General features: G+C 33.9%; 1 protein-coding gene across 1 annotated transcript; it reads right to left on the bottom strand.

Annotated features, from left to right (window-relative positions):
* Window positions 1-3,722: 3,722 nt before the first annotated feature.
* LOC106477634 (farnesyl pyrophosphate synthase-like) lies at window positions 3,723-11,016 on the bottom strand. Its single transcript, XM_013938178.2, has 5 exons — window positions 10,632-11,016; window positions 10,155-10,319; window positions 9,318-9,395; window positions 8,090-8,224; window positions 3,723-6,573 (listed from the first exon to the last, which is right to left on the bottom strand). Exons 2-5 carry the CDS (start codon window positions 10,281-10,283, stop codon window positions 6,367-6,369), a joined length of 549 nt encoding a protein of 182 aa, XP_013793632.2. The 5' UTR covers window positions 10,284-10,319; window positions 10,632-11,016; the 3' UTR covers window positions 3,723-6,366.
* Window positions 11,017-14,422: the final 3,406 nt, after the last annotated feature.

Here is a 14,422-nt window from a genome sequence, read left to right as displayed (position 1 = left end):
ATGTTGTGCTAAAAGGGGACCCAAGCATAAAAGACGTGCTCCAATGAAGATATATCAAGTTGGCGCACCAATGGAGAGAGTAGCCATTGACATTGCTGGTCCTTTGCTCCAAACTCGTGCAGGAAGCAGGTACATTTGTGTGGTGATGGATTATTTCACCAAGTGGACTGAGGCATATGCAATACCAAATCAGGTAGCTACAACAAATAGCTTCGGCTATTAGTGATTTCTTCTTCAGATTTGGTATGTCATACGAACTGCATTCGGATCAAGGCCGTAACTTTGAATCAGCTGTGTTCCAAGAATGTTGCAAGTTGTTTGGCATACGAAAGACCAGGACAACGCCACTTCACCCACAGTCTGATGGGATGGTAGAAAAGTACAATTGGACACTTTGACAGGAATTGGCTAGGTTTTGTAATACCCGCCAAAATGCCTACAGGACAGCAGAGCATGAAGCCACTAGATACACTACAGCAAAGCTGATGTTTTGTCGGGAACTTCGGTTGCCAGTGGAACTGATAACAGGATGCCCACCTTACGAGGAGTTGCCTGAGAATGTGTCAGAGTTCGTGAAAGTGTTATCTGAAAGGATGGATGATATTCACCATCAAGTGAATTCAAACTTGAAAACGTCTACTGATTCCATGAATCTGTGTTATGATAAGAGATTTGCTGAAGTCAACTTTGTACCAGGAGACAAGTCGTGGTTGTATAATCCTAGGAAGACCAAAGGTAAGTCTCCTAAATTGTCTTCTCCATGGGAAGGCCCATATGACATAGTGGATCGTCTCTCAGACATGACTTTCCGTATTACATTTGTTGGTGAGGAAAGCCAAAAATGGTGCATGCCAACAGGCTTTGGCATTATAACGGTCCAGGACATTTCAGTTGAAACAAAGTGAACAATGGAACAAATGACGCTGCTGAAGACGTGTCACTTGAAAAAGCCACTGTCGAAGAAGAAACTCTACCCGGTTTTGAGAAGGGAAACTGTGAATCCCTTAATGAAGTTACTACCATTGATGTGACTGTTACTGATAATAGGACATTTCCTGATGGAGCAGATGAACCCCACGTGAAGAAGCCAACGAGACGGAGACCAGTATGGAAGAAGATACGTCACGTAAAATGAAGAGACTTTGTTGAACTTTAATTTTGTGTTTGTAAATTCTGTACATTTAATTAAGTTATTGTTAATTATCTATTGTTCGGGACGAACAATACTTAGGAAGGGGTAGTGTTACGACAGCGAAAGTCACGCGACCCTGGAAGTATGCCCGCTGGAGTTTCTAGAAGGATCGTGACTTTTCCTGACAACTCTAGTCTGTTCCAGGCGCCCTCTTTTTTTGGTATATAAGCCCGGGAAATAAAGCGGAGAAATAATTGCAGATAGATAGATATGGAGACAGATAATCGAGTCAAGCAAGCGGTAGTGACGATAATATAAAGTGTGTGTTTTGTTATCGAGATTGCATACGTATTGACTGTGGAAATTCTGTGTATTACAAAGTTGTATTGGGAAAGAATAAACTAGTTTTAATTAAGAAAATACTTGTATCGCTGAAGTTTCTCGGAAAGAATTTCTACGGGAAATTAACAAACTGTCGTAACAATATGTTTGGTTTTAATATAAATAAAACTTTAGTATCAAATAAATTATTTATTTTGTGCCTTACTATACTTTATAGCAGGGTGGTGCTCTCACGTGCACCGATTACCTTACTGGTAAGAATAGTAACCACAGATAACAGGAAGAATACCAGAAAGTATATATATCACACTTGAACTGAATTTATTATTCATAGTGTAAAAACAAATGCAGTTGGAGAGGGCTTTAAACCAGATTAAAATTGGTACCAATCTCAAATCAATCTGCTCTAGAACAGCTACATAAAAACAACGCCAACATCTCTCCAAGAATGCATGCATCACTTACGTCAACAATCACTCCTCAATGAAAATTAGGTGGATATATTCCCCAAGTGACACTAAACCGACTGCATTACTCTATAATCAACAGTCAGAGAATTCATGTTGCACAAAAAAAATGTGACCACTAACCTAAAGCACCGATGACAGATATACCCCTTAACGTTTATCACTTGTAAAACCTGTACACCTACTTAAACACATCTTTGTGCAAAATGTTTTAAGTGAACAGGAAATGTTCACCTCTTAAAACTAAAAGCAACACTTAGAATGGTTTACATTTCATAACAGCAAGGTCTGAACATGGCATAAGAAGAAGGGTGAGAGTTTATTTTCTTGGGACCGTTCTAATATTGAAATCAGTTTGATTCAACGAGACTTTGCATCATTTGTTTGTTTTATAGCAAAGCAACATTGGGTTATCTGTTGCGTCCACCAAGAGAAATTAGTTTTAGCGTTGCAAGTCCATAGGCTTGCCACTGTCCCACTTGAAGAGACTACATCAAGACACAGAAGTGGTCTCTTTTATCTATTTATTCCAGAAGTTGTTGAACTAAATTTTAATATGTGCAGATATCTTTGATTTCTCAGTTTTCTTTCATCACATTGTTTATTTAAAATTTCTTGTCTTTTCTGCTGGAAGTTTATGCCATTTTCTTTAGAAAGTATTGTATCACTAATTTGAATTTCACTTTGAACTTTCACATATGTCTCAACTCGAGGTCACTCTCCTCAATAATGAAGTTGTGTGGGCCCGAATACCATCACCTTCCGAATATTTTGTTGAGAACACTTTTTAGTTTAATCTTTATCTATGCAGTCAGGTGACTACAGTTATTTGACTACATCATGCTTTTAGTAACTTTTTATGAACCTGTATAATGTGTATACTGGTTATTATTTGAAATCTTCTTAATACTTCTGTGGCTTTCTAATACACAGCAAACAAATGAATTTGTATTTTGTTTGTTTGTTTGGAATTAAGCATAAAGCTACACAATGGGCTATCTGTGCTCTCTCCACCACGGGTATCAAAACCCGGTTTCTAGCGTTGTAAGTCCGCAGACATACCGCCGTGCCACTGGGGGGGCCTGTATTTTGTATATGCAATACAGTACTTGTTATAGTGTGAAATTGTTGAATAATATTTTAAAGCATTTTTATTCACTGTCAGACAATTTTAATTAATTCACAATTGGCCTCTCCAACGTTTTGTATGCTACTATATACCAAACTTTGCACTGCGTTTTATTTTTTTTTATTGCAGTTGTAGACTTTCCTGTAAAGTACACTTTTGAAGTGTTCTAATGCCTAGGGAATAAGGTAGAATTACATAAGAGTCCACAACACGGTGGAAAGTTCTGCTGGATTGATAGTCTGCTTAACATTGTTTTAGATTTTCTTCTTTTGTTCATTTTAGTCTGAAATTTCAAATGTTTGAAAACAGAATAATGCGGAACTGGCAATAAATGTGTTCAAAATAAAGATGTACACACAACAGTGATGATCAAAGTTCTTGAAACAACTACAAAGTAAGTAACTTTTGGTCAGAAATAACTTGCACTTATTAGCTAGGGTGTAATGTTGTTAGATAAAATCAGCTCTAGATTCCCTGGACTTTCTCTTAAAAAAAAAACTGAAGTCTTTTGAAAGTATGTTAAGTCATGAATGAATTAACTTTTTGAAAATAATTCTACAGGATAGAATATCACTATATATATTGCTTAATAAAACATACAAACACAGATTGGATAATATTTAGCTTAATGAAAAAACAAAACAAAAAGAACTTAGTTAAACAAGGTTTAATATTGCCAGTAAAATGTTAAGAAACATTCAAAATATCTAATAGTAAGTTTTTTCATAACCCTTTACTTGTTCATTTGTCTTGTAGACAATGTAACATTCCTTGGTAAATCAAGGTAAATACCTATTAGTATATAACAAGTTAATACACATGCTAATTGAGCAACGTGACAAAGGATGAAACTGGACGTACAAGACTAATATTGATCAGTGATTTGTTCAATTTTGAAAAATGTTGACAACATAGTTTTCTGAGAACTGACTAATCTCAAGTGATACTTTTAGTTACATAGTGTTATCTACCTCTACATTAAGTTCTAACAATGCAAATTGAGGTAGATATTAAATGACTGTTCATTCTCAACCTTGACGTTGTTCTTCCATAATTACCATTCATATTTAATAAATTCTTATTTTGCCATTTTAATATTCTTTATCATACACAACTTTCACGTTTTTTTTTATCTGCCAGCTGTCATAATCTGAAAACAAACTATCTACTATTTTACCAAACAAATTGTTATTCTTCCTTTCTAATCAGAAGTTTTTGTCACACAAAACTTCTGATTGTAAATATAAATCCTCAAAATTTGCACAGATAAATTAAATTTCAAAATTAACTTACTTAACACTCCTAACCTTAATATTATTATTTTATGCTTTAAAAAAATTCATCACTTTAAATAGTAGTATCTACTCAAACTGAAGTTACAATCATTGATCTTAAAACTTCTGATATTATTTTTCACTTGAAAATACACTTCTAAAGTGTTTGGACTTACAAAACTACACAGAAAACAGAGCCTGTTGACCTATCAGATTAGAAAGTTGAAGTTTCACTTAATAACTGTTTTAAAAATGCATTAATCATTCTGCAACATACAATTTTGCAATGTGACAATGAACATATTTTCTCTTACCCTTTACCAAATTACATCATAATTTATAACACAGGGTCCACTTAAAAGAATTCCACACTACATTTTTACATTCAAGACATTTCAATGAAATACATACATTCCAAGAATTTAACAAGGGTCCACTTTATAGAATTTCACACTACTTTTTTTACATTCAAAACGGTTCAATGAAATACATACATTCCAATAATTTAACAAGGGTCCACTTATAGAATTTCACACTATTTTTTTTACATTCAAAACGTTTCGATGAAATACATACATTCCAAGAATTTAACAAGGGTCCACTTTATAGAATTTCACACTATTTTTTTACATTCAAAACGTTTCGATGAAATACATACATTCCAAGAATTTAACATTGTTAATTTGTAGTTTTTGATTTCTATGCGAGTTTATCAAAGTACAAAAGCAGTTGTTTTCAAGAATGCTGCAGCAGGATTAGCATGTATTATTACAAAAAGAACTGTTAAAACATCAGAAAACTCTAACAAAAAGAACAGTTAAAATATCAAAATATCTGCATTTATTTGGTACTTACGAGTGGTGATGGTTTAGACTTAAATGTCTACACCAAATACTATGTAGATAGGACAAGTTAAGCTTCATACTAGCTATTACTTAACTAAAGTTGAGTTCATCTTTATTAAAACTTGCTGTTACTTTCTTGCAGCTCTTTTTGCTTCATTCATTTGTACTCTAAATCTGTTAACATACTTTAATCTTACTGCCTCAGTAAAATAAACATATCTTTGTTTAGGTAGTTTTAAGTAAAAACATTGTTTACTTTCCTACATCTAGGAATTAACATTCTTGATAAACAAAAATTGAAAAAATTCACAAACACAAAAGATGAAAACATTTACATACACAAAAAAGAAAAAATGAAAGATACTTCGGTAATAATTTCACATATTCTGTTAAAATTCAGGCTTTGGTAACAATGTTGTTTTCTGAAATACAATTAACAAATAAATATAATACCTTCAGAAAAAAATCCTGTGACATACCAGTCATTGTTTAAAATAATCTTTTTCCTATCATCTCTAGCAAAAATATCATCAAATAATCAGACCAAATCTAAATATGAAGGAAAAAACAAACAAAATATAAGTGTTTTTTTTCCAAAAATGCTGTTCTTAAAACTTTTGAATAGACAAAACAAAAAGACCCAGTAACACCAAAATGTCTGTGAAAAATCACTTCCCACAGTCAAAAGAGAGAGAGAGTCATTCATGGACATTATGCCTTTCAAAGATCCGGGTTATATTCCAACTAAACAACAAAATATAGTATTAGTAAAAAAAAATCATTAAAAACCCAAAATCTTTTGAAAAGCCCTACATAACAAAAATAAACATAGAAAAAAAATGACATGTTTTCTGATCAACAACAATAAAGATGTTTCTTCTATCTTACTTCATATAAATGTAAAAGCATTGCACTAAGTTATATAAGAAACATCTTTTTTTTTATGCAAACTTCCCAAAGCAAAAATAAAGATTTTCAGTAAAAATGAAAAACAAAAAAAATAGTTTGTCCACACATGTGATCCTTTCAGCATAAAGAGAATTGTTAGCAAGTGCAAAATCACTTTAGTAATGGTAAAATATAAACACCTAATGTAAAAATTTACTCAATGAGACAATGCATTTACCATAAGGTAAATTAAAATTAAATGAACAATCTCTTGTATAAAGTAACAGTTTCACTTTTTTCTCCCGTAAATCTTTTTCATAAACCCATGAAAGATGGCAGCTGGAAGCTCAGTAGAATCAGTTAATTCATTTATGAGGGATGTCAGCTCCTGGTAACTTTTCTCTTCATAACTATGATAAAGTTCTGAAAGTCCTAATTCCTTGTAGATACCCTTTACTTTCTGGATACAGGCTGGGTCCGACAGAGCATAATTTTTCTAAAATTAAAAACAAACATTGTCAAGAGGATGCAAGTGTTTAGAAAGAATCAAAAGTTTCAAAAAAATCTTAGTGTTCAGAAAGTTGATTGCCACGAGAACCTTGCAGTTATAAATAAAAACAAAAACTTACTGCTTACATAAAAAAGGAGGAGTTTTAAGAAATATAATATTCAAGGGGGAAAGAAATTTTGTTAATATTTAAAACAATGAACTGAGATGAAGGATGTTTTCAATGAATATGAAATTAATGTCAACAAGCCAATATCCATGAAGTGTACTTGTGAAGCAACTGACACAAAATTTATTAAAAATGTAAGTTATATTTTACAATAAATTTGCTGTACACCACTCACTCTAAATATTACAATCTGAATCATTAAAAAGAGTAATGTGCATGAGAAGCTTTTTAAACTTCATTAAATTATGCAAAAATGAAACTAGGAGAAGGAAGACATCACCATAAGCATTAAGGGAGGTTTGTTTGTTTGTAGTTAAGCACAAAGCAACACAATGGGCTATCTGTGCTCTGCCCGCCACGAGTATCGAAAGCCGGATTCTAGCGTTGTAAGTCCGCAGACATACTGCTGTGCCACTGAGGGGCACACAAGTGAGGAGTGGGTTTAGATAATACTAAGCATTGGTAAGGGAAAGGTATTTGAGGAATGGATCTGTCATCATTCAGAGCTCCAAGACAGCAATGTTCATGTTAAGGTTTTGTGTGTGTGAATTTCTTCATTTGTTTCTAGGCACTTAGAGTACCAGTACTGCCACCTTGTTGAGTTTTAATACTTGCTCACAATTTCTAAAGTGTCACCAGATCTGGTGTCTGTTACTAGATAAGTCAATCAGTTTGTCATTTTTGATCAGACCAATGGACTCAAAGTGTCTTTTGCACTAGAAGTGTTTGTGGGTATCACATGTTGTGGAATAGGTTTAATCCACTCAGGTTTAACCTCACAATCATTCAGATGATCCACAAAGGCCATCAGATTCATTCAGAACTCTACACACCTAACATCTTACATGAGTAGTCTACATAGGTCACTTAAATGTTTTAATTACTTCAAATGCACAGCACTCCCTTTACATTTTATAAACTTTATACATACAAATACAAAGTACCACAACCAAAATGATGTTTTGTGAGTAAAGAAAGAGTTTTTATCTTTGCAACATATTGAAATATTAACCCTACCGAGACGGGTCTGTTGGGTCTTCCTATGGTCACAGGTCAAAGGCCATTTCATCAGATTTGTAGACTTGCACTCAAAATTTTATTGAACTGTTATTTTATGAATGTATATCACCCACCCATATTAGAAGGGTTAAACTCTTTAAGCAAATCATGCAATCAGAAGAGTAAGGACAAACTTTTTTTTTTACCAAGGCACTTCAAAGAAAATATTGTTAAACAATTCAACTCCATAAAAAACAAAATGCATGCACAGGAGTGGTAGAAACTTTAAGAAAGAACTTAAACTGTGCACCAAGCTAAAGATGGACAAATACTCACCTGAAGAATCTGGCATTGTTCACTTGTAGCATGAGCTAGAGCCGATACAATCAGCCAACTGCACTTTCCATCTTCGATATCAGTTCCTTGTTTACCAATAACAGCTGGATCACCATAACAGTCTAAGTAGTCATCCTAGACACCCCAACAAACTCAGTTATTATTAGAGCACAAAACTTTCAGAAAATTAGTTATATAGAGCTCATCATAAGGTGTTAAATGATCTCTCTGAAACTACCAATAATACTCCCAACAGTCCCCTCTGAATAATAAACACATTTAATACCAAAACATATCCCTTTAAAAATGATAATGTCATCATTTCAGGCTAAATAGTAAGCTATAGATACTATGTATTAATAAACACATATACTAGTATCAATTTAACATCCAGTCTGCGAGTCAGAAATATCAAACTTAGGGGATAGCGAGAGATCAATTTCATGTGATAGGGTGGACTAGAAAGGAATGTCACAGTTTCTGGTATTTCAGTTTGAGCCAAAATAATTCGAATTTTGATTGTGGTTGGTCAAGAAGATGTTCATGTTCAGGAAGGTACAGTACTTAGGTACCTTAAGGTGGTAATTAAGCTTTGCTGATCCTCCCGTGGATATCTCTATCAACAGACTGACAAAAACAGTTGAGGAAACAGATATTGTATTGTTCAACATACAACAGCTATTACTGTGCTTTGTGTGGGATGTTTGATCAGGGTTTTTGATATAGGTTTTACTTCTACATTCCTGGAAACCAGTGCAAATTTGGCCAAGCTGGTGGATAATTCAAATTACAAGTATGGTAAAGACATCATATCAATATTCAGAAATTAAGAAAAGAAGAGAGTATCAGAGAGCCTTGCTTGTGAATCAATTTACTTAATGTCTCCATGACTTGCATACAGGATGTTAAATAATTATAATATACACAATTATCATAACACAATGTTCCTCTAAACACATGAAGATCATAATAATATAAACTTATCCTTGAACAGCTCCTTTTAACAGGTATCACCATTATTTAATTATTACAATTCAACAGCCACCATTAAGCAATCCCAGCAAACACATATATAATCATAAAACAATAACTATAAACACATTGGTAAATATAACAGTAAACAAGCTCAGTAAACTTAGGGAAAAAGTTGTTTCAATTAAGCTAGAACTATAAACTGTTACGGAGTCAAAAATAATTTACACTACAATAATCACCATTGGAAACTTACCTGGACTTGAAAAAAATGTCCCATCTTCAACAAGATAATTTCAGCTTGTTTGTGGAAGTGAGGGTCTATCCAACCAGCCTGAAAAATCATCTCAACCTCTACATTTGGGGGTCTATCATTAAGTGATTAATCTTAGCAAATGTTAACATACTTCTTCGGTTACAAGACAATTTTTACATTTGAACTATTAATTAGCTTTATAGAAAAAAAGAGAAATCCTGGTGGAGTGGCAAAAGATTCTTATAGGAAACAATTGAGAACATCATTCGTTATACTCACATCTAGAAAGGAAACAAAAGTATCTACACTTGTACTACATTATAAATCTACACATACATCTAAGAAACTGGATGCTTCTCATGCATTTGTTATCAAAACTGAAACCATTGGATGTTGTGTGCAGCAAGCAAAATTATTATTTGAAAAACAAAATTCATGGAATACAAAGAGACAAGGAACTGTGTTTTAAAACTATAGAAAATTATAAAAGAAAACTCTTTGTAAAATACATACCTCAATGCTTTTAGTGGAAATGTATGTCAGATTCTAAGAAATTCAATATCCTTAATGTTTTTAAAGCAGAATAACATTTCATTTGTCACTAGCCTTGAGATTAAATACAAAGAACACAGCAGACCAATTTCAACTTACCCTGAGTTTGCTAGAATCTCAAAAGATCTGAGAAAAGCTTCATCAGGTGGGCAAAATAAAAATTATAGATAAGAGAGAAAAAAAAACGTTTGTCACTGCAAAGAATGGAAAAACACTCACTAGACATTTACTATTTATATCTTTTGCATAAATTAGTATAATTAAACCACAAATTGTTTTACCCACCAAATGCATTGCAAGTTGCACTGGCAGACAGAAAGAGTAAAATGCTGTCTTGTACTTCACAATAGAATTATATCGATCTTGAGTGAAGCAAGAGAAATCTGGCCGAGTTCCAGGGGGCGTTGATAACATGTCCAGACACTGACCTTGAGCTGTTTTCTTAGAAGTCTACAGAAAATACAGAATTAAAGTTATTTTTAGTTGTTTTGATAATCATAAGAAATCCACAGTATTGCCTTACAAGATTTAGCTTGAATTAAACATTAACTTTTCACAGAACTATTAACAGAAAACATTTTACTTTGGTTTATATTCTATCATTTTAATAATATGAATATATCACATGGCTAACTTAGTGTTGATATATTTTAAATGTAACAAAAAATTTGTTTTTTAAACTGCTTATATGCATAATGCTAATTTTTAAATTTTATTTTAGTTATCCACGTTTCTTAGAAATTGTCAGTATGTAAGACCCACCTCCAGGAAAAGTTCCAGGATATTAAGATAACATGAGTGGTTTCTCAAGAATCTCTTCAGCAAGTAGTAAACACCACTCTCTAACAAAATAGCATCATTAAAACCAACCAGTCCAACTTCTTCCTAGTGCAAGGAGAGAGAGATACTTCCATTACCTTTCTACTATCAGAAAACAAAATACTATGAAGCCTATTAAAAATATCTGCCCTTACTTAAAGCATTGTAAAAGATAGTTTCATATTATATTACTATAAAATAATTTGTTTCCTGTCATTTTAATGTTTAAAATAATGCAGAACAGATACAATGCACAATCATGAAAATACATCCAATATAAAGAATTCTCCTGATCTTCATCTCCAGTTTGAAATTTGTATTTGAAACTGTCAACATATATTTAATAGTCTAACATAAGACAAAGTGTCAGTAAAGTTGGTATATAAAAACTAGTGGCAAATCTTAAGGCCTATAGTTACTTTTTAGAAAATCCAATTTAATCTGTTTTTACAAAATCAAGCATAAAAATTTTTGGTTTGTTTTGAATTTTGCACAAAGCTCCATGAGGGCTATCTGCAGTAGTCGTCCCTAATTTGGCAGTGAAAGACTAGAGGGAAGGCAGCTAGCCATCACCATCCACCGCCAACTCTTCAGCAACTCTTTTACCAATGAATAATGGAATTTACTGTCACATTAGAATGCACCCATGGTTGAAAGGGTGAGCATGTTTGGTGGGACGGGGATTCAAACCCACAACCCTCAGACTGCAAGTCAAGCACCCTATCCACCTGGCCATGACGAGCCTAAAAATTTATGTGCCCATTATAGAAATATTTACACCATTCATAACATCTGGATGTAGCACAGCTTTACCTGTTCAGTCTTATTTAGAAGCTGTATTTCTATTTAGAATTTTGATTTTTGTTAAAAACAATCAAGAGCTATCAAAGGTCACTATTCTTGTGCATGCAACATTAAAAAATCCTTCAACTGGTCCAAAAGCTCACTTACCACTATCACAAATAAACATACAATGCCAAGCACTCTCCACTTGGTCACTGCTTTAGCATGCACTAAAACATTATTGGTTATGCTTCAAACAGTGACTAACACTGTACACAGAAACCAAAGCATTCTTCAGTTGATCACTGCTCTGGTGTACATAAAAACATTATTGGTCGTGTTTGAAAGAGTGACTAACACTGTACACAGAAGTTATAATTTTCCTATACTGAAAATGTATTTCCAATAGGTACTTACCTCCTTTCACAGATATAACTATTCTCATTTAGTGCTGCCCTATATATACAAACATTTTGTTGCATATCACAAGCCTTGAACTCCCACATCCAATGTGGTTCAACTACTTCTCAAGTGTAAATCATCATGCCACAATCCTCCACCAATAGTAGTACAACATACCCTCCTGACACATTTGACTCCCTCTATTTGATTCTACCAAACTATCATTTTGAGTTTTGGCAGAAATAGAAGCACTGGTTTTCAGTGGGGACGAAGGTTGGAAAGTGAGAGGGAAGGTAACTACCTATTAGAAATACATTTTCAGTACAGAAAAATTATAACTTCCAATACGGTACCTTACCTACTCACAGATATAGCTAGAATTTCACATTGAAAAGGTGGAGGGACCAGTGTAAGGGAAACAAAGAAGCACCCATTGAAAGCATTAGAAGAGCATCCAAAAAGTGGAGATCCTCACAGTAAAGGATCCTACATGGGAGACCACACCACATCAGTACCAGGTATACTCTACTCCCCGTGTGGAAAGAGGTATTGCAAACATGGGCGGAAAAAGAAACGGGGCACATCCAGAGTGGAGAGAACAATGTTTGGATAGGGATCTGAGCCACATGATATTGGAATCTCAATCCCTTTGGAGACAGGAATGTGAGTGAGAGTAAAAGGATGTACCCCAAGGTGTAGAGTGGTTATGGTGCAATGGACAGTACACAGCAAGTCAAATGCATACAGAACCCAGCCACCAGGAACCAACATCAATGTGGAGGTAGGATGAGGATCATCATAGTAGCGGCAGGTCCACTGCAATGCAAGACCCAGTCACCATGAATTGACATCCATGAGGAGATAGGAAAGAGGATCATACTGCTGACAAGTCAACTGCAATCCAAAACCCAGCCATCGGGTGGAGATAGGAAAAAGAATCCTACCATCTTCACTTTTAGTTCAGCAGACTGGAGGGAAATATCATGCCCCCAATCTGTGAACAGACACATGAGAGTAAATTGATAATAACTTACTGATCCGGGAACCCAACATCTGAATGATGAGAATAATCAAGGTGACCCCATATATTGTGGGACATCCAACTCAAAACCAATCAGACAGGAACCACCTCCAACACAGTATCATCCTCAGTATACGTAAATCTTCGAGGGGTAGCATAAGAAGAAGAACCGTAGCAACCTTCATGTTCATCCACTGTGACTCACAACACATTATATAAATAATTATGGAAATGAAATAGTCTTTATATTGTAAAATTAAGTACATGTGTATTAACAATAAAAAATATATTTGATGGTCTTTGGTGTATATAACAATATATTTAATTTATGATTTACCAGTAAAATGAATGACAGTACAAAGGATATCACTAAGCTCTAATTGAAAACCCTAACTTTACAATACACATTCACAAATCTAACTAAACGTATGTTATTGAACCCAAATAACAACAAATAATAATAATATCAATATTCAGTTACATATTCAGAAATAAATAACAGTATAACAGCTTATCTGTCCAAAGTCATCAGACCATATTCAAAATGTCAGATAGTAGAAGACAAGGAGCAGGAGAAGGGGGTGAAGGATCCCAAGGACACGAAACTTGTTGGAATACCTAGACCGAGCAAATGAGAAACCATATTGAGCAGACATGACTGCTGATGAGCTGACTCAGCTTGAGTTTCCAATGTAAAGAAAATTCCAAAAAACTTTATCACAAAGAAAGAGTGTCACATGGAGGTCCCCCAGATAAGAATGAAGTAGGCAAACTCCAGAAGGTAAGACATCCTGATCAGTTGACTGGAACACTATGGAAAAAAGAAATCAAAGCCAAGATGGAGAACAATTAGGTGCAGTTGTTCAAAATGTAGCTGATGAGCTTTTGAAAAAAGGTAAAACATGCTAAAAATGCATAATCTAAAGCACTATTCAAAAATAAATTAATGTACTGCTCATAAACATAATCCCAACCAACTTCTAACAGTTATTGTTATTGTATACTTGGCACACAATACCAAGCACTTTGTAACTTCCTCATGACTATGCTAAGCCCCCTCCATACAGTCACTACTCTATTGCATATAACAGTCTCAAATCTTTCCAATCAGTAACCACTCTCATGTAGATAACATATTCTTGGCTACATAACACATATCACAATGTCAGACACTCTTCAGTCAGTCTGTTTAAATAATGTGACACATGGCCCTGTAATGACAAATATTTTCTGGAAAAAGTATTTTGTGCATATTAGCAATAACAAAATGGCATTTTTTAAATATTAAAGCATAATGTGGAAAGTTTACTGCACATTGAAGCCAAGATCCATCTTTAAGATAGGAATTAAATTAACCCTTTTGCCCCAGGTATCCTTTACTATACATGATAGAAAGTTTTAGTGTCTTATATTCAAAATGTTATTAAATTACTTTTTGTTTATATTATACCAATTACTATAGCATAAAATCGTAGCTAGTAATCCATATTTTAATAGTATATAAGTTTTAAGTTCCTAATTCTACAAG

Source organism: Limulus polyphemus, unplaced genomic scaffold (genome assembly GCF_000517525.1).
Source record: "Limulus polyphemus unplaced genomic scaffold, Limulus_polyphemus-2.1.2 Scaffold76775, whole genome shotgun sequence".
In the NCBI taxonomy this organism is placed as follows: Eukaryota; Metazoa; Arthropoda; class Merostomata; order Xiphosura; family Limulidae; genus Limulus; species Limulus polyphemus.
This window is presented reverse-complemented; position numbering and strand designations above follow the sequence as displayed.

What these genes read in the sequence shown, in the direction of transcription:
- LOC106477634 (XM_013938178.2), bottom strand. Translation starts at nt 10,283, where the DNA reads ATGTTATCAACGCCCCCTGGAACTCGGCCAGATTTCTCTTGCTTCACT. An exon ending in TGCAACTTGCAATGCATTTG is followed by an intron (nt 9,396 to 10,154) that starts GTGGGTAAAACA and finishes ATGATTTTTCAG; the next exon opens with GCTGGTTGGATAGACCCTCA. An exon ending in AACAATGCCAGATTCTTCAG is followed by an intron (nt 6,574 to 8,089) that starts GTGAGTATTTGT and finishes TTTTAATTTTAG; the next exon opens with AAAAATTATGCTCTGTCGGA.